Below are 19,566 nucleotides of genomic sequence, written 5' to 3' on the forward strand. Positions count from 1 at the left end.
TTTTTTTTAGAGATGGAAAATTATAATACTTTTTCAGTGAGACTCAAAGCAAAAATCACAAGTCTCAACTCCCCCAAATCCTGACCTCAGATTTAAGCCACAGTATCCTTGAGTAAATAATGTTTTGTCTATGTTTGCTTCCCCTTCTTACAGAAGCTCCAGAAACTGAGAGCACCTGTAGACAAACGGCGAGAAGATGGAGAAGACGAGGAAATGGATGTAGACTCAGAGAGCTCAGAGTTGTTCCATCTGATGGCCAGACACTCTGAGCTGACGGATCTTCTTCATGCTCATAACCTCATTGGTAATTAGAACATGTGAATTTAAATTTTTTATTATTTTTTGCTACTTAATCATTGTTATTTATTCACTGACTTTATTTGCTAATGTCGCCAGGTGGGTATGACGCCATCACAACAAACGGAGGGAAAGGCATGTGCTTCTCTCTGGCGACCGAGTACGAGGGTGCATATTTGGACACCTACAAACTGGAGCTCAACCTGAAGCCAAAAGTTAGGATCAGCCGCCACAACATCCCACCTTTCATTCCTCTGAACAGCCTGGCCGAGCAGAGCGACTTGCAGACGGACGTGAGGGCTTTTCTGGCCACAGTCAGCCAGCATCTTAACGCGTTTGCAGGCCGCAGGCAGCAGCTGAAGCTTGTGAAGGTGATTTATTTAAAATAATATTGTACTGAATACTTTGGCTGCATGCACACCTTTTAAGCTGTGGCATAAAGTTTTTATAATTACGTCCTCTTCAAGAAAACAGTCAGTTCATTCCACCACTATGTTTCACTTGGGGCGCGGGAAGCCATCTGGATGAAAAAAAGAAAAAACAAACATGAACGCAGTATGTGCTGGGTTTTTACCTTAGAATGGCCAACTCCCTATTATTATGTCAATTTCATACAGTAGGGGCTTCCCCACTTCCCATATCTGTGTCCTCTGTCACTTTTATCAGTTAAAACTGTTTAATCCATTGTTAACATGTCGTAACTTGTTTTTCCGAGCCGCCTTTAAACGCAACATGAGCGCTACGACGCTCACGCTGGGTTTTCACCTGTGCGGCAGTGAAGGAGACCTGCTGCTGCTGTGCGGAGCTACGCAGGTGTGTTAGAATCATGGCAGCAAACCAGCAAAAACGCAAAGAACTTTTTACAGTTTTTCCCCCAAACTAACAGACTGTTGAGTAAAGCTGTTGGATGCAGGTAAAGTTAGCTAAAAGATGACTAACTAGCTAATATCAATACCTTAAGCTTGTTAATAAGCATAGACAACAACTGATGTTGTTGTCTATATTCAGCTACAATTCATTTTGCCCCCCAAAAAGTTGATCCCCCCTCACCCCCTCCCACTTGTTCTTCTGGAGCTGGGGCTGAGTATAACAGGGAGTCTCTAAGAATCCCCCCCACGCCCTTCGCTGACACACATCGTTCAACACCAGACAGCTATTTGTAAGCCATAGGGGGGGGCCCAGGAGAAAAAGTTTGGGAACCACTGCTCTAGTCTAATCCAAAAGTGTTCAAAGTGAGGATCGGGGGCCATTAGAGCAAAACTACAACTTTCAATTCTAAGTCTTAGTTTTTAAAATTTTGATATTGTTGATGATTTTGGCCCACATGAGAAAAGGTCTTATAGTCTGCCCTAATCAGACTGTAAGAATAGAATAGAAATCTAGCCACTGAGCTGATGGTGAAAGTCACCTTAAAGGAATAAAAGTAAAGCTACAAAATTGCATGAACACAAAAAGAATAACAATATACTTAATTAAAAAGACACTAGACGCAACAGCAGCAAGCCAAAAGGGAATTGGTAACATTGAAAGTTAAGAAGAATATAAAAAATAAAACCCTGTAGAGTAAGGATAAATGTATTACATTCCAGAATAAGATTAATATTGGAATGAATTGGATTATTTATATTTCAGAAAAGGCCTCCGTCCTGCTTCCTCACCCAGACGTGAAGAATACAGGGAATTGTTTCATGTTGAACACAACTAGCATTTGTTAGAAATTGTTCACACTATCTTAGTTTTGTGCTTGGCAACCGTAAGTTGACCAAATGTTGGTCAAATAGAGCACTTATTTATTTGTCAGTGTTCACACGTAGGTATTTTGATCTTAACCACTAACAGATTTGTCATGGTTTCCTTTTCTAACATACAAAAACCTGTTTGTTTGTTTTATAGTGGTGCATACACCTTCAAGACCCATTGAAGAGTCTTAGTTACAATAATAGAAGAGCTGGAACTTCTGGTTCTGAATGAATATGCTGATATTTTCCTCTTGCTTGTGCTGCAGGAGCAACACAAGTCCATTGAAGTGATGGAAAGCAATCTGTTGTGTTCGATACTGGTGCTGATGTTCACTGTGCCCAAGGACAAGACGCCCTTGCTCTGCACGTTGGAGTACACCGACCACACCAGGTGTCTTCCCACTCGAGTCCATCTGAACTGCCAAGGTAAGGTTATTGTACACTGTGATGAACATCCCATTGTGTTAAATATATCTCCTTTAGTTGTGACGTAATTATCGAGGGGTGCAGAGTGGACTTGAACCAGAAGACCTGAGTGGGCTGGATGGATGATATGACAACATATCTTTGATGTATTTTGGTGCTGAGTCATTCAGTGATTTTTATAAACTAACAAAAATATTTCATGCCTATTCTCTGCACTACAGGGAGCCAGTGGAAGGACTTAAGAACTGTTTTCGTAGTTTTAGTGAGATCTCAAGATCTTGCTGGAACATTAGTCCTTTAATCCTAGACCTGTTCTTCAGGTGATAGAAGACTGACTTTGTAATTGTCTTTATGTGTCCGTGAATATTCAGGTTTGAATTCATGGCTACACCCAGAGTTCAGACCTAATGAGTAGTTTGTAATATGCTTTTAAATCTAAAATCTAAAATGTCCTGATATTTTAGATTTATTACTATAGTACACATAACTTTTTCTATTCTCTTACTAAGACTAAAGTAAATTATTTTGTAAGCTTACTGTAAAGTCTTTTATACATGTGTGCTTTTTCAGACAAACTGCTTCCCGACTCTCCGAACTGGAAGAAAAACTGCAGCCTGCTGAAGGAGGTTCCTGTGCACAGAGCTTTAACGGCCATAAAGAAAGCTAGCGATATTGTTTAATTTATTCTCCAGTATGTAAAATATAACTGTTTGATGTACATAATATAGGAGTTTGCTCAAAATTGTAAAAATCTACTTTTTTGAACCTTTCAGCATGTCACAATGTTTTTCCCTCATCAGAAACTCTCTGTCACGCTGACCTCCGTGATCTGAATTTTACCATCAACGATCTCTTCTCTGTGATTGTTTCTGTCGTAGAAGCATTCAGCATGTGCAGCTGTGCTGTTTATCCAACGCTTTTAGTTTATGCTGGAGCTGTGGCGCCCCCTTCTGGTTCAGGACTTTCATCTCAATTCTCCCTTCAGCACAAGCCCACTGCATAATTGTTCCATCATCTCCAAGAACTGAAAGAAGAAAACAGTTTCCATTTTTCCTAGTTTTGCTTTCCTTATTGCTAAGAATTAAATGTTTTCTTTCTTGATTGTGTGCAGTTTTCATGAAACAAGCAAATCTGCTGCTGTGGTTGCATTTACTTTGGCTTTTCAATAGACCATTCACAGTGGGCATGTGCTGTCCACCTCTTTGTGTTTACATGGTGAGAATTACACTGTATGTTTGGGAAGAAATGAACACATCCAGTTAATAAATACACAATGTTTTTTTTTTTTTTTCAGATTAACACATGAATTGAGCATAAATAAAGTGTCACTCCTCAGTATTTAATTTAACTAGTGAATTATTTGTATCAATGTTTAATTAGTTTTCTTCTACAGATTTACTCTACCTGGTCTAATCTATGAAACATTTTCCATTATGTGTATAACAAAACTGGGGAGCCATTCATTTATTGTTTATGTCAACTTAACCCTTGTCCTTAAAGATTGTCTGAAAGGTTTATTTGATTTCAGATTGTAAAAAAATAGCACAAGGAAATGTTTTGATTTATTCATATTAACACTTCCTGAAAGTGAAAATAATAAATAGTACATTATATATTTTATTTGTGTATGTGGTGCCTACTGTTATTGATGAAGTGAAGACAAAGATAAACACTTGAAAAACAAATGTTGTACTCGCAGTATATAAGCTGTTTTGTGACAAATACCCTGCATCTTATGTCAGCAAATATCAACAAAAATCACATTACATGACTGAAGTGAGTCATTACACTTGGTGAAAAATGTTAAGTCTTCTTGTAGTTTTTTGATTTTGGTTTATAGATAGAGAACACCCAAAATTTTGTCTCCGAAAATGAGAATATTGTAAAAATAAATAAATAATAAAATAACATATTCATAGAAAGTTAAGTGGAAAGGAAATGTAAAGTGGGAAAAGCTCCACCAGAAACAGGGATAACTGATTAAATGGGTTACAGAAAATCTTGACCAGACTTTGAAGCAAAATTATTTAAATGATTTGGGTAAGCTTCACAGGGTCACTGTAGAAAAGCTACTCCAGCATATGAGCTACAAATGTCCTCAGAGGCCTCTGTGACTGAGGCCTCAATCACAGAGGTCTATGAAGTCATAGACTTCTATGGCAACACAGACACATGATGTCATATACAACTATGACGTCATTGTGACGTCACAAATGGGTATGGCGTCATACACCTTTGTGATGTAATATGTATATGATGTAATTAATCTCTGATGTCATACCTCTATAACATAAACATATATGACGTCAGATGTCTCTATGACATCACATACCTATGACGTTATATGTCTATATGACGTCATGTACATCTATGACGTCATATACCTCTATGACATCATATGTCTATATGGCATCATGAACTTCTATGATGTTATAGGCCTGTATGACATCATAAACATCTATAACGTCACATACATATACCTTTATGACATCATTGACCTCTATGACTTCATAGGTCCAAATGCCTTTGTGAGATGTTGCTGAAAAACATCAAACAATTCTTGTTTGATGTTTTTGACTTGTTTGACATGTAAATTTTATTTTTTTTTGTCATGCTTATTGAAAGTAAATAGTGGTTTCAAAGGTGAAGTAAAAATGAAAAAAAATAGAAAACAAAAACATAAACTGCTAAAGACCACAGCACTGGTAGCTTTTCTGTAGTTTTGCTTAAAAATGTTACTTTTGTGTTTCCACTCTGAGTGTGTAGTGAGACTGATGTGAGTGCACATAACTATGTGAACAAATAATTTGTGTTACTGTTACTCTTACAAACTCTTATTTTTTTTTAGCAGTTTTTGTTTTACAAAGAAAAATTAACAAAGAAAAAGAAATGTTTTTTGTACCAGTTCAGCTTTTTTGTTTTGTTTTAGTTTTTTAAGATAAAGGACAGAAAGTGACAGTAAAACATTTGAGCTTGGATTTTTAGCTTTTTTTCTTGTCGTTTTTATATATTTTTTGTTTGGTTTTTCAAGTAAAACATAAAATTGCAGGAAAAGAAAAACATTTACATCTGTGCTTCGGTTGTTTGTTTGTTTGTTTGTTTTCTTTTTGTTTAATTCAGTTTTTTAATCTGAATTAAACAATTCAGATTGTTTAATCTGAATTGATTATTGAGCAGAGCTCAATAATACCTTCCACAGTTTTGATTTTTCCAATTTTCTTGCTGTGCCCTGAGTCTTTGGAACTCAAAGAACCTGTTGATGCCATTTCTGTTGTTAGACTGAGCTGAAAAATTTCTTCTTTCGACTTCTGATGTCCTAAAATTTTGGACAGTCCTGTTTACACTTTGTCCTCCAAACCTTTGTGGACCTTGAAAGCTGTTGAACCTGTTTCTGTTGGTCCAGCCTTGGTCTCTTGACTGCAACATATTTCCTCTGGACCTTGTCTGGTTCCTCAAGTGATAATTTCCTCTCTGTTCCTGCTGTGGAAACCGTCTTTGGTTCAACGGCGGTGTTTTGTAGTGGTTATTGTGGCCATTTGCAAAGGCGTTACCAGGATTGTGTTGGCAAAAGTTTGTAGTTTGTTGTCTGAAGTTGGGTGTTTCGTCCTTTGAATGGAGCGGAGCAGTGACCCTATTCTTCCCAGGATTCTTTCTCTGAGTTTGTACCTCGGGGAAACTCTTTCCGCTATTCACCCCCTCATTTGTTTGATGCCAACCACTGACGCCGGTGTTGGAAGTTTTCGTAGAGTTGCTTCCATAATTCTGCTGCTTTGAAGCAGCCATTCTGAACCAATGTGGTTCCTGTCTTTTCGACAAGTCGGAAGAATCCATGTCGGGAGTCCCACCTTGATTTTTCTGAGACTGCAAACTTACCAGTTTTCTGTCCGCTAGCGTATCCTCAGTGCAGTCCATGGATTCGTCTTCCATCACTGATTTGGGAACCTTCCTAAAACGTGCAAGTAGTTCATCCCTGCATTTTTTACGCAAAGCCCACAAACCAGACGAATCCTTGCTGGGGATGGCAGCAGGGTTTCTGTGCCGGATTCTGACGCTTGCAATCTTGTTGAACTGCTTTAATATCGCAGCCATATTTAGTTGACTTGAAACAATGTCAGCCATTTCAAACAGCTGACTTTCCTCCTCTGTGATCAACTTTGTGATTCCTCTGTATCGAGCGAGGACGTCATACCTGAAGTTTTTACGCCGCGCCCACAAATCACTGGGGTTGCTTCCTCTCATTTTCCAGTCTTTGCTCAGACTGTAGCTACGTTGCTTTACCATGTTTTCAGCGTTCATATTATGTCCCGATAATTCAAACAGTCGTCTCAACTCTTCCCAAATACTTAGACGTATTTTGGGATCAAGGAAGTGAAACTTGCTCTGAATCAGACAGAATGACATGTAACTCTGAAATTCTGGGAGATACATCCAATAGCTGTGATGTCATAAACAGATGTTCCATGCATTTATGAAGTCATGAGGAGGGTGTGATGTCATCTTTCTTTTAGATGTTTCTCGGCAACAGAGGGGATTTCAGCTGCCAGAAAAACCAATAAAGCTAGTCTTTACTCAACCTCTCAGCTATTAATCTTCTGTTAGATGAAGTTAGCAATGTATAATTCACCTAATAAACAGTGAAGTGCAAACATTTTCACAGCACTGGAAGACTTAGATTAAGTATAATTTTGTTCAACAACAAAAGTTTGCTTCTGATTTAAAAAAAATTATGTTGGAAGTTCTCAAATGAAGATCAGTTAATGTGAAAGAAGTGTCACTTTAAAAAAATGCTTTTAGTTACATTTTATTGAACATAGGATTAAGTTATTTCTTTGTACGCTTGTCAATAATCAATATAACAATTGTCATCAACCCTATTTATTATCACTGACAAGCCTTTTGCATTTTAACACTGGGATTTTGATAAATTATCTTTAGAGATGAGCTCCAAGTCTTTGAGGTTGGAAGGATCCTTACCTCACCATAATATCTAACATGATAATTCACTAATCAAAATAAAGTACAGAGAAGTTTGTTGTTTTTATGGGACAAAATGTGAAAAACTTACGAATGACTAAGAAATATCATTGAAAATATGGCAAAGTTTGTGTTTTGCTAGTTAAAATTAACATTTTTATATAACTCTTCAAGTTTTTTCATCTTTACCTTTAGAAACCAGACAGTAGGATTACCTATTAGATTGTTTTCACCCCCCCGAATATCCTTCCTATAATATGTACGGACCACCTATTCAAGATAGAAAGCTACATTTTGTTGAAATGTTCCTTTAACGCCTATGTGGGCAGGTTAGTTACCCTGCCGCCCTCTGGAGGAGGGTGGTCCTTCCTGCGCCGAACTGGACTCCAGCTCAAACTTGGCGCTACAAAACTTCCCAAAAGAGTCTCTTCAGAGCGGATTAACTATTTCCATCGCTGCTTGGTGAGTTCATTATTCAGCTGTTCTTTGCCTCAACACAGAAATAATCTGCTTCTGGTTGATTTGCATGGATTATGTCGGAATTATATGTACGTTTCGCCTCTCACATCGCATCAGTGACATCAGTTACTAAACCAGAGTTGTCAGCTACTTTGCTTTAACCAAAAACACTTGAAAGAAAGCGTAGATATTTCAGCGCATGCGCACTGCGTACTAACCTGTAGCAACCGTGTCATTTCAAAACTAAATTACTACAGGGTTTTTTTTGTTTCTCTTCTGCATTTCTATCTTTTGTTCATATCGTTCTCGTTTCTTTCTTCTGCTTTATAGTTTTGTTATTCGCTGTCTTGGCCATGCCTACTGCTTACTATACGGTACGGAAAGCAGAAGCGTCCGAAAAATACACACGCATACGCTTTTATTCATCAGACTGCTGAAAGCGGCTGCCGTTTAAATTTTAACTTTTAGTTGATCACGTTTCTCTTTTAAATCAAACTTCTGTTTACTTTTTTTATATAATTTGACTGCGTTTCATTTTTAATGTTCATTTCATCTCTTCATTTTTTTCAACACTTTATTATTACTTTTATCACATTACGTTAGCGAACCCTGAGATTATAAAATGCCTCACATCCTTCAAACTGGGATTTTTATGCTAAGAAAAACCTACAACGCAGTAAGTGGATGAAAATCTGTAATAATTATTATGCAAATATGTATAGATGCAGGATCTGTGTAAAAATTAAAGCCTAACTATCACGTCTAACTGAATTGCTTGTTTGCTGTATTTTGTAGAGCTGGGTTAAGAGTTGCTCGAGCTTTGCAAAGATGATGCGGGCAGTTTGTGTTGACGTCCCTGGAGGACCAGAGAACCTGGTGCTGCGCTCCATCCCCAGACCTATACCCAAAGACGGAGAGGTCCTAATTAAAGTCCACGCAGCTGCCCTCAACAGGGCCGACTTGTTGCAGGTTTAGCCAAATTAGAGCAGGAATCTGTGGTTTGGATTGAAGGAGATTTTAGAAACTTATCATGGTTTCCTTCTGCAGAGAAGAGGTTTGTATCCTCCTCCTGCGGGTGAGAGCGACATAATCGGTCTGGAGGTCGCTGGAACGGTGGACGGTCTGGGTCAAGGCCTGAAGGGGAACTGGAAACCAGACGACAGGGTGATGGCTCTGCTGGCTGGAGGAGGATATGCTGAATACGTTTCTGTTCCTGAGGAGCTTTTAATACCGGTGCCCAACAACCTCACGTTCTGCCAGGCCGCTGCCATCCCGGAGGCGTGGCTCACCGCTTTTCAGCTGCTGGTTTTCATAGGTGCATGATAATGACGGCAATATGCTGAAATGTTTGGTTATGATTAGATAACATGGACTGACGTAGGATGAAGCACAGCACCTTACAAAAATTATTCGTGCTTCAATTGTTGAACTTTTAAACCACCTCAATGTGAAAGACCAACACAAAGTGGTACTTAAGTGGTCAGGACTTTAACTAGACTTTTCTAACTCATTCTTTTGGGTCAAAACCAATAAAGAGCTCTGGCTTTGTGGTTGTTCTGCTGGAAGTGCATAACTTTGAATCGTCCACTACGTTGAGTTGGTCTCGCACATAAAATCATGAGAAAATACAGCTAAGTTTGAGGGTTTAACGTCACAAAATGAGAAAAGCTTCTAAGAGTGTGGGTGGCTTTACGAAATACTGTAAATACTCTGCAAAAACACAAAATCTCATCAAGTCACTTTGGTCTAGTTTCTAGAGCAAATATCGTACAAATAGCTTTTTTTGTGAGATTTAGGAGATTATTTTTAGTCAATAAATCCTTAATATTGATGGAAAAAAATACTAGTTTTTATTTAAAAAACTAGACTGTTTCATTTTTAACAGTCTAAGTGATTGTTTCACTTTGTTTTATGTGAAATAATATTATGTACTAAAAGATTTGCACTTGAAACTAGACCAAAAATACTCTGTAAGATTTTGTGTTCTTGGAGTTTATTTACCCAGCTTGTAACTCCACACCTTTTGAATGAGCTATTGTACTAAAAAAAACCCATTATTTTTCATTTCCGTCCGTCCCATCTTTTGTTTTCCACCGCAGCACAGGTGAAGCAGGGTGAAGTGGTGCTAGTTCACGCCGGAGCCAGAGGTGTGGGAACGGCTGCCGTCCAGCTGGCCCGTCTGTTCGGTGCTGTGCCCGTCGTCACAGCGGGGAGCCGAGAGAAGCTGCAGCTGGCTGAGAAGCTGGGCGCAGCGGCTGGATACAACTACAAGGAGGAGAGCTTTGTTCAGGGAGTCCATGACTTCACAGGAGGTAAACGTGACACTCTGCAAACGGCTCTTAAAGTTTTATTTGATTAAAATTAGTTCCAATCGATTAGCTAATAACGTCCTCTTCGACTGTCTTTTGGTGTTGTAGTTTGGCCGCCACTTAGAAGATTTGGCTGCTGGTCATCCTTAAGCGGAGTCAGTTGATATAGAAACAAAGATGGCAGGGCCATACCAGAAATGGGAAGTGGTCCAAACAGAGTCTGGAGTGGGATGTAAAATGCACTTTGTGCGGTTCTGTTTATTGAAATATAAATTCTCAATAATTTATCAGCTTATTAACGCTCATTCAGGCGAGCGGCATGACGGAGCAGCGCCAACTTCTTATTCAAAAAGGTTTGATTTTCTATTGCTACGAAGGCAAAGATGTACAATGTATTCATAGGAGTAAATTTCCACCAAAAAAGTTGAAGATATTCAACATTTTAAAGTCAAACATTTCTAGAAAATTTGAGATTCATCTCAGAATTTCAGATTTTTTTTTTGCAGAAATTTGCTCCTTTTTTTCTGTCTACAATGGCCGCCCTAATTCGCTTATCAATTAATCATCAGTCAATCGATAAGATCAGTCAGCATTAGATTAACTCATTAAACGATAACTTCCTTCCCTATTACTGTAGTGTCTTGTGTGGTAATCAGGAAAAGGAGCAGATGTGATCCTCGACTGCATCGGTGGGAGTAACTGGGAGAAGAACGTGAGCTCCCTGGCGGTGGACGGCAGATGGGTTCTGTACGGCACCATGGGAGGCAGGGCAGTGGAGGGAGACCTGCTGGGCAAGATGCTGTCCAAGCGAGGCCGCTTGCTCTGCAGCCTCCTCCGCTCTCGCAGCCTTCAGGTGAGAAACGTCTCGGCTGCTCTTTTCATTCCTTGCACTGCAACCACATCTGTTGCGCAAGGGTGGAAGTTTTGCTCTTCCTGTCTCTTCCTGGTGTCCGGTGTTCTGAAATTTACAAATTTTTGTGTTGCACTTGAAACACTTCCTGGGTAAATCACTAATTTATGCGTATGTTTCCTCCACAGTACAAGGCAGACCTGGTTAGAGCTTTTGTGGACAGGGCGTTGCCATGTTTCTCAGAGCAGCCTGCCACCTTGAGGCCAGTGATCGACAGCACATATAAGCTGGAGGACATCGCAGAGGCTCACAGACACATGGAAGCAAACAGAAACATGGGGAAAATTATTGTTACTGTGACTCCACAAAGTGAGGAGACGCCTTGATTGAAACACAGCTGTGAAGTGTTTAATTTGGCCAGAGTTAATGAATTATACAGTACTAAGATATGGTTCAATAAATAATAAAATGGTCTAAATGTGGTTTTCTGCTGTGTCATTTATTCTGCAAAGGAGGATTATCTGACACTTAATGCTTAATATTGGTTTGCTGAAGTCTATGAAAAGTTATACAGTCTAAAAACTACAACAAAAAAAGCAAAGAACAAAAACAGACTATATCTGTGCCTTTGCACATCCAATTTTAAAACCATATTCATGTTTTATAAAATGTTTAAAAAAAAAAGAAAAATTTAATAATTAGTAATTCGTTGAGTGCAATAATAAGCACAGGAAACACTTTGGAAGTGAGCCATTTTACTTTCAATTCAATTTGACTTTATAAACAGCAAGCTTTGTCTCTGGTAACCTTAACAAAAGATAAATGCCATATCAAAAAAAGATGGAGGTGCATAACGCGACAAATGAGTTGGCAACAAACAGCTAGTAAGTAATAAGTTTCCTACTATAAATGTACTAACTTAGATAAGCAACACTGTATTTACAACGTGGCTCAACTTGAATATATTATTGTCCTTTTGTTTAAATTATGAACTGTCATTAATTTTCATCAACTAAAGAATAAAACATGCCATGTGTGATTGGCATGTTCTCATTTATGAGTTGTGCTGTCGCTGTATTTCACATACCAAATATAATCGCCTCTTGATTAAACCAGGTACGATCTAGATTACAGGTTTACAGCTGTTTGAGACCGAGCCAGAGTGTGACAGCGTATTTCGCACTGGGTGTTTCGAGCAGGAACCTCCCTCTCTCTTTTTATGACTCTGTTTTCCCCCTTTTTTTTCTTTTTCTTTTTACCCAGAGTTCATTTCTGTCTCAAATCTTCCGGGCCCTTTCGGAAGTTCAGTCAGAAAGTTGCTAACTAGTTTCTCGCTGCCGTAAAGTTTTAGACGGAGTTTTTGTCGGACTCTATGTTTCGACAGACGTCTTGGACATTAATCTCTCCACCGTCGGTAGGTTTCATTTTGTTCGTCCTGTGACATTTACCGGTAATGTTGTCGGGCTGAGTTGAAGCTCGCATGGTTTAGCATGAAATGACACGAACCTTTAAAGTACTTGAGTCAGAACAGAGTTCTCCGAACTTGTTAAACCGCAGTTATCGTGTACAAAGGTGCTGACAGGATTCAGAGGACTGCCTCACCGTTTATTGCAACATAGTTTCTGTTTACTGACTTCCTCACCGGTGGTTTGAAATTACAGCTCGTGTTTGTTGGTAAATGTCGTATTTGTTGGCTTTCCTGTCACAGCCAGCGTTTATTAAACCATGGAGGACCCAAACATGCCTCAGAGAAAAATGTCCAGGGCCGGAGAAAGCTTGTACGTGGTCCTGGGTTTGGAGAAAGGAGCGACCCCCGACGAGATAAAAAGGGCTTATAGGTAAGTTTATTATTCGCTAGTTATTAATGTTTAAAAATTGCCCGCAGTTGATGTGGCTAATAGGGTGCTTAGTAATTTACAATTTGATATACAAGTAACTGATTCACTTACAAGTCACATATATTAATCGCTGGCATTGGCAGATTGCCATGATTCATTGACATGAGAATAATTGAAGACATTAAAATGTTCTAATATTGTAATTCTAATTAAGAAAGCACACTGTGCCTTCAAAAAATGTTGCAACGCGATATTAGGAATGGTATCGAGTGTCAAGTTTTGTTGTTCGTATTGTGATAATCCTAATAAGATCATTTAAATCTGAAATTTCAGGCTTTTTAGAAGTATATTCAAAGTTTCACTTCATGAAAAGTTTAATATTTGTCAAACTTTTCCACAATATTACAGTTTTTTTTTTTTTAGAAAAATGTGGTTCTATGGCTTCAGTAAATAATATCTACCTGCAGGATATTACTCAGTCATTTTGGTTTGATCTGTGATCATAATTCCTCATATTTCATTGGAGTCATTTGTTCCAATGGGCTGTAAAAATATATATTTATCATAAAATGAGATTAAAAGTAAGATTTGAGCTATATCACTTTAATCTTTAATACAGGTCGTCTTGAATACGAAGCCTGTGTGTCATTAAAAGATAAAATGTAGCATTCATCTTTTAGAATAAAAGAAAATATTTGACTGAAAAAAGACAAAGAAAGTGACACACAGTAGATGGAGAACAAAATTATTTGTTCATGTGTGTAAAAAGGAAGTAGGAAGCAAAGAATGGACCACAAATAGATATGAAAGGGACTAAATTGATTCACAGACGTAAATTCACTAACAGTGGTGACATTTTACCCACAAATCTGAGAAAAACCCCACTAACATATGTTTAAGATCTTAACATTAAGTTTAACAGTGCACTTTCTTTCTTTCTTTTTTTTAGATCATGCTGCTAAAGCTGCTAAGACTTGCTGCAGAAATTAAAAAAAAATAATTAATCTATTCTTAGCAACCGTTTGGTGAATGATTGGCAGCTGGTTAATGCACAACCTGGATTGTTTTTCTGCTTTGTAACTCCACCGGCCATCCTTCATTAATTTCAGTCGCCTTAATCCTTCTTGTTAGAACCGTTTGATAAGTTAGCTGCTGCTTGTGCTGCCAGTGGTAACTTTTATGGCTGCAATTCAGTTGTGCTGATCCAAGCTAATTTCTGTTTAACGCTACGTAAATCATAATCATAATGTTCCTTCAGGAAATTGGCATTGAAGTATCACCCTGACAAGAACCCGGACAACCCAGCTGCTGCTGAGAAGTTCAAGGAGATCAACAACGCCAACGCCATCCTCAACGACGAGAACAAGCGCAAAATCTACGACGAATATGGCTCCATGGGCCTCTCCGTGGCCGAGCAGTTTGGTGAAGACGGTGTCAAATATTATTTCCTCATGTCAAAGTGCTGGTTCAAGGTGAGGCTTGGCTGCAAAGGAACAAACGAGAGGATTTACGGAGCGGTGACGTTTAGTTGGTTTGAGTACGACTAACGTTCATGTCTTCCAGGCGCTGTTTTGCTGCTGCACTATCTTCACCTGCTGCTGCTGTTTCTGCTGCTGCTGCTTCTGCTGCGGGAAGTGCAAAAGCGGAGAGGAGGAAGAGCATCCCATCATCGACCCGGAAGACCTGGAGGCGGAGCTCAGAGAGCAGGAAGAAGGTGAGGAACTGCCGGGTTTGTTTCTGGGGATTTGATTCACGTTGCGCTGTGAAGGATGAAAACGTGCCACTTTTAACTTTGGACATTTTAACTTTTAACTTTGGACATTTTAAATGAATGGAGTTTTATGGTTTGATTGTAATGCTACTGTACAATATTAAATCATGAAATATAAATGTTTAACAATGAGCATTTGTTTGGGTTTGCATTGTTAAATCGTCAAACATTAGCAAGAAAAAACAATTTTTTTCTCATTCAATGCAGGATTTGTTTTTCAATTTGGACACTTTGTGTATTTTTTTAAAATGTTTTTGTAATGCTAAATTGTGTTTTCCAGCACCAGGCCATGTAATAGTTATTCAGCCCAGCTCCTCTCAGACCTCAGGTAACTGTTGTTCCTCCTCAGGTAACCTTGATCTCCAATCGGCTCCCTGCTGCTTGATTCAACCGGCTGAGCTGTTTTCATGCTGATTTTATGCTGTATGCATCACAATGCTTTCATAGAAAGAAAACAGTAGAAGAAGAGCACAAATTACATTCCCTGCAATAGTATTTTTACTCCGTATTGTCAGGTAAATGTTATTGCCGACCAGCAGACGTATTGTGACGTTTAGCATCAGAGTAAAAAGGTCTGAACTACTTTGTGTTGGTCGGTTGTATGAAAACCTTCCAAGGTGTTTCAATACTTTTTCAGAGCTTTGTGAATGTCGTTAGTCAAAGCCGATAGGTTCCTTTTTTGTTTGTTTATGGTCCACCATAAAGCAAAGGGCATCACGGCGCTGGTTGAATATCACCAGGTAAATATGACGCTGCGGATCAGTTCGGCCGGTTTGTGCTGCTTCCATGTCAGATAACGAGCGACTGATCGGGAAATCGTCTTGATGAGCTGCCATTATTTTGTTTGTTTGTTTTTTCGCTGATCAAGATAAAATGCATCCGAAGGAAGAATCGGCTGATGTTTAATCTGTAAATGAAAAGAATCACAAAGATGAACCGATTCATATCCGATTTATTATGCGGAAACGGATGATGAGGGTAAACTTGTGAAGTTTTTATCAGGGAGAAACAGAGAAACGGATCAAGCGCAGTGGGGAATGTGTTCCCAGAAAGATGATTAAGACTTTTCAACGTTATTGTTATTTTGATGGTTTTTTTGGTCATTATTATGGCAATAAACGCTACAGATGGTCTTCCTCCTGTTCTTTAAAGGTCAAAGTTCGACAAGTTCGACGCTCCTGCTGCTTGCGCTCTGGCCTCAGCTGTGTTGTGTTATACTTTGGTATCTTGGTGTTATTTGCTTTATGTTTCATTTCCATTGTATTATGTATGGAAACTGGAAGGTAACTTGCGGTTAAGTGACTTGCTTAGAGGCGCATCAACATGTGGCAGCAAGAAACTGGAATTCACCAAACTCGACTTATCCAGCTTCATTCTGTATTTGCATTTTTTCCACACAAACATTTATTAGAAGTTTTAATTTCTGCTGATTTTAGTTAATTTTATAGCTAATGAAAACCCAAAATTCAGCTTCTCTCAAAATTGCTGTATTGCATACAATAAAAAAAAGAAGAAAAAGTGTTTTCAACTGACAGAAAATGTGCGTGTGCTGCACAGTTCCCTCATAATGACTGGTAATCAGAAAACTGAGCTTCATGCATCTCCATTTTTCTTTTTTATTCTGTTTGTGGGAACGGAGAGCGTAGATCTGATTTTGGCAGGCCTCAGTTAAGCCTGCATAGTTTCAATATGGTAATTTGTTTTCATTTAATACGCCCAGTCATTAAAGAAGGAACATTCCCTCCTCATCAGATGAGTGCGGCATGGCTGGCTTTATAGGGTCATCCATCAAAGATGCTTTTTAATTAAGGAAATCTTGCCGTTACTGAAATCATTCTGTGCATATGTGCATGCAACTTCCAAGCTTCCAATCACAAAGCTTCAAACTTAATTTTCCCTGGCATAAAATCCCGTCTGTGGCATTCAGCACTCCGACCTGCAGAAACAGTTTGTTCCTTTGTGTCATTTTGCAGGTGAGAACGCACCGATCGTAATTCAGCCTCAGGCATCCAACGGCACCTCGAGCCCCGCAGAGGCCCGACATGGACCTGGCGAGGATGGAATGAGTGAATAAATCCACGGATGAGTGAGTCTTTAAGAAGACGAGCTTCACTTTATTATTTTATTTTGGGACTTTGTGTGAACTTGAGGTCTCACCAGCTGCTGGTGTTCAAACCAACGCACAGGAAACGTATTGGGCCTTTCTGTTTACATGAATCATGCTTCATAACGGTATTACCATGTGGTTTTTTTTTTATGACAAAGCCTTGCAGATCAAAACCACTGATCTCTCAAAAAACTTTTTTTTTTGTATTGTTTTTTTTTTTGCTTGTGCACTTTAAACTCACAAGTTAGTGTAAAAGTTGCCATAGTGGTCTGAAAACGTCTCCCCTCAGGATTCCTACATGTGGACTGTTTTATTTTTTACATAGATATACATATATTTAACAGGCTAATTCAGATTATTCATACTATTTGAGGCCAACCACTTGTCTTCCTGTAAATATTTATGTAGGAATAAATGACCTGATGACTTTTGGGTTGACACATCCGGTGTTTCTCTGTTGGGTGATGCTGGTTTATCCTGTACTTCAAACGTCTTTTCTAATCAACTTCATGTGAGAGTTGGATGGTTTTTAAGCTTTTTTCTTTCTTTCTTCACTCAATCTGATTATTTCATATTATATATTTTATATAATTTATAATTTACACATAAAGCCAGAACGGCCGCAGCTAGCTACTTCTACCTTTTTATTAGGTAAGCTTTAATTAGCCGGCTTAAAAAGGCATTTACATTATTTATTCTGCCCAGCTGTGGCTTGGCGTGGTCATCGGTGTTACTCATGGGCCCCTTTCAGATTATCACGGTTTGATGACCTTGAGTGGAAATACTACAGTTTCACTGGAATAAAGAGGTATCGATAATATGTATTTATTTTCATTTTGATGTGTAGTCTTGAGTAAAAATTGACAATAAGCGCCTAAAATTTAAGGGCTGGTTACAGGGAAACATCCATTTTTGACAGCCAGCCACGCTGCCAGCTCATCCTGCCAACGAGCAATCATACATGCTACTCATAGCTTGCTTTTGTCTGTTTTTGTGACCAGAAATGTTCCCAAACATCCAAATTCTTCTTTTTTTTTTTTTTGAAGATAAACGATTAAATTGCTGGAGTTGTCCTTTAGCCTCCTGACCACCAGGGTGCAGCACCAGCTGGGTGGAGAGGTTGGGCTGCTCTGCGCTCACCCTGGCACTTTCTCTCATTAGACTGTTAGAAAGACATGATGAAAAATGTTCGTGGTTTTGAAATTGTTATCAGTCACTGTTCTGTGTATCCTCATTATTTAGCAACAACACAGTAGTTTGCGCTAAAAGGCTGTAGCATTGAGCGCAGCATTTGGAGAGAAGCAGTCAATAAGTTTTCATCTGGTCTCAGGGAGACACTTCGAAAACTGGCCTGCAGGGGGAGCCAGAGGCACACTTTCCTTTAGTATTTTAAAGGAAACGGCCTCGTGGCTACTTCTAATTCTCTAAAGTAATCTGCACAATTTATTATCGGACAGTTGGATAAGCTGTAGTTAATCATGCAACCAAAAGCGTACTGCTTTATTGAAAATGTGACTTTATAATACAAACTCAACCAAGAGGTTTGTGGAGGTGTTGAAGGTAATTTAATGTAGCAGCGCCGTTTTGAAATGAGCCATCACCACAACAGGAATGTCGTGTCCAAACTTAGTCAGGTGAATATGTTATTACCATTTTTACAAAATATCTGCACGTCGATCCTTACACTCTGTTTTGTTTTTGGTTTGTTTAAACCATAAATCTTCTCTGTCTTGAATCTGGTGATGGGATCAAAACGTTTTTGGTTTTTGTTTTAGGCGTATATGGTAAATTATTCTGTGAATTCAGAGCTGTATTTTTGATTGTAGGTTTTTTTTTTCATTCATATTGTATTTTTATATTTATAATTATTTTTTGCCTCATATCTGGATTTGCCAGTGGTCTGTACTCTCTTTCTTCTACTTCTTCTACTTGCCTGAATGAAATTATGAAAAAGTCTGTATAACTCCTGGAAATGACTCTGAAGTGCCTGAATATATTCTTATATATCCTGTCGTTTAATTTTTATTAGAATATTAAATGAATTTTTTCCCCTCAACATTCCAAATATTTTTCTACTTTTTAGCGTTTTTTCTAAAATTAAAGCAACATAAATGTATGATGAAATAAATTTTTTGTCCATCATGGAAATATTTGTGTGTGTGTTTTTTTTTTTTTTTTTTTTTTTTTTGTTTATTTCACATCACCATTGGCTCCTGTGGCGCTCCACCCTTGCCAGATAACGCGTGTTAGAACAGGTGGCAGGTTTTCAAGCTGTATTTCCACCTCTAAGGCAAAAACACCTGAAAGTATGGACTCGCCGTCTGACTCGGAAACACAGCTCCTCGTTGAGACTTACCTGGAGCCTCTCACAAGGTGCCTGTAACCGTCTCGTCTCAACTTTTCAGCACGGTTTGCTTCTCTGGTGTCGACTGAAATATCTGAAATGTTGTGTTACCTGGCAGGTCGAGTCCTACAGGGATTAGGGATTCAGATTTGGAGCTCAGTGAAGATGCCTGCAGCGTGGAGCAGGAGTTGAGCGACGTGTTAAAGTCTGAAAATAAGACGAGACGTGTGGCCAGAAGGAAGCTCCTCGTCGCCTGCGCCGTCAGCCTCGTTTTTATGACCGGAGAGGCGATCGGTGAGATGCAAGTAATTTCCTGTGACTCTTTGTTTAGTTTTTTTTTTCTATGAATTCTGTTGAAAGAACACGCTGAATTTATCTCTAGGATCTTCTCGTGTTTTAAAAATAGGGGGAAATACCAGGTTTGAGCTGAAATAAAAACGATAAGATGCTTT

General features: G+C 38.8%; 4 protein-coding genes across 8 annotated transcripts in view; all 4 read left to right on the top strand.

The window, feature by feature from the left end:
• cenpo (centromere protein O) overlaps positions 1-3,994 on the top strand; it is an 8,443-nt gene extending 4,449 nt beyond the window's left edge. Inside the window, exons 3-7 of one of the 2 annotated variants that reach the window (XM_007561811.2) lie at positions 154-304; positions 397-668; positions 2,303-2,462; positions 3,033-3,153; positions 3,263-3,994. In XM_007561811.2, the coding sequence (XP_007561873.1) occupies positions 154-304; positions 397-668; positions 2,303-2,462; positions 3,033-3,142 (693 nt within the window). In that variant the 3' untranslated portion in view covers positions 3,143-3,153; positions 3,263-3,994. Of the gene's footprint in view, positions 1-153; positions 305-396; positions 669-2,302; positions 2,463-3,032 lie in introns of both variants that reach the window. The other variant, XM_016676323.1, reaches the window with a different exon arrangement.
• A 3,675-nt stretch (positions 3,995-7,669) lies between these two features.
• On the top strand, positions 7,670-11,537 carry tp53i3 (tumor protein p53 inducible protein 3). Of its 2 annotated transcripts, none has more exons than XM_007561818.2 (6): positions 7,670-7,898; positions 8,691-8,864; positions 8,943-9,210; positions 9,995-10,207; positions 10,861-11,057; positions 11,243-11,537. In XM_007561818.2, the coding sequence occupies exons 2-6, from the start codon at positions 8,724-8,726 to the stop codon at positions 11,438-11,440; spliced, it is 1,017 nt and encodes a 338-aa protein (XP_007561880.1). In that variant the 5' UTR covers positions 7,670-7,898; positions 8,691-8,723; the 3' UTR covers positions 11,441-11,537. The 2 variants fall into 2 exon arrangements, with proteins under 2 accessions (XP_007561880.1, XP_007561879.1); XM_007561817.2 differs by lacking the exon at positions 7,670-7,898 and adding an exon at positions 8,425-8,571.
• A 661-nt stretch (positions 11,538-12,198) lies between these two features.
• dnajc5gb (DnaJ (Hsp40) homolog, subfamily C, member 5 gamma b) lies at positions 12,199-18,832 on the top strand. 3 transcript variants are annotated; one of them, XM_016676324.1, is made up of 6 exons: positions 12,199-12,468; positions 12,716-12,892; positions 14,151-14,364; positions 14,456-14,606; positions 14,944-14,991; positions 16,637-18,832. In XM_016676324.1, exons 2-6 carry the CDS (start codon positions 12,780-12,782, stop codon positions 16,735-16,737), a joined length of 627 nt encoding a protein of 208 aa, XP_016531810.1. In that variant the 5' UTR covers positions 12,199-12,468; positions 12,716-12,779; the 3' UTR covers positions 16,738-18,832. The 3 variants fall into 3 exon arrangements, with proteins under 3 accessions (XP_016531810.1, XP_007561882.1, XP_007561883.1); XM_007561820.2 differs by having other exon boundaries at positions 12,202-12,468; positions 12,763-12,892; XM_007561821.2 differs by lacking the exon at positions 14,944-14,991 and having other exon boundaries at positions 12,205-12,468; positions 12,763-12,892.
• An 80-nt stretch (positions 18,833-18,912) lies between these two features.
• LOC103144710 (zinc transporter 2-like) overlaps positions 18,913-19,566 on the top strand; it is a 4,398-nt gene continuing 3,744 nt past the window's right edge. The window contains exons 1-2 of the mRNA XM_007561822.2: positions 18,913-19,143; positions 19,233-19,408. Coding sequence (XP_007561884.1) covers positions 19,079-19,143; positions 19,233-19,408 — 241 coding nt within the window. The 5' untranslated portion in view covers positions 18,913-19,078. The remainder of the gene's footprint in view (positions 19,144-19,232; positions 19,409-19,566) is intronic.

This window comes from Poecilia formosa, unplaced genomic scaffold, assembly GCF_000485575.1.
Source record: "Poecilia formosa unplaced genomic scaffold, Poecilia_formosa-5.1.2 Scaffold131, whole genome shotgun sequence".
NCBI classification, from domain to species: Eukaryota; Metazoa; Chordata; class Actinopteri; order Cyprinodontiformes; family Poeciliidae; genus Poecilia; species Poecilia formosa.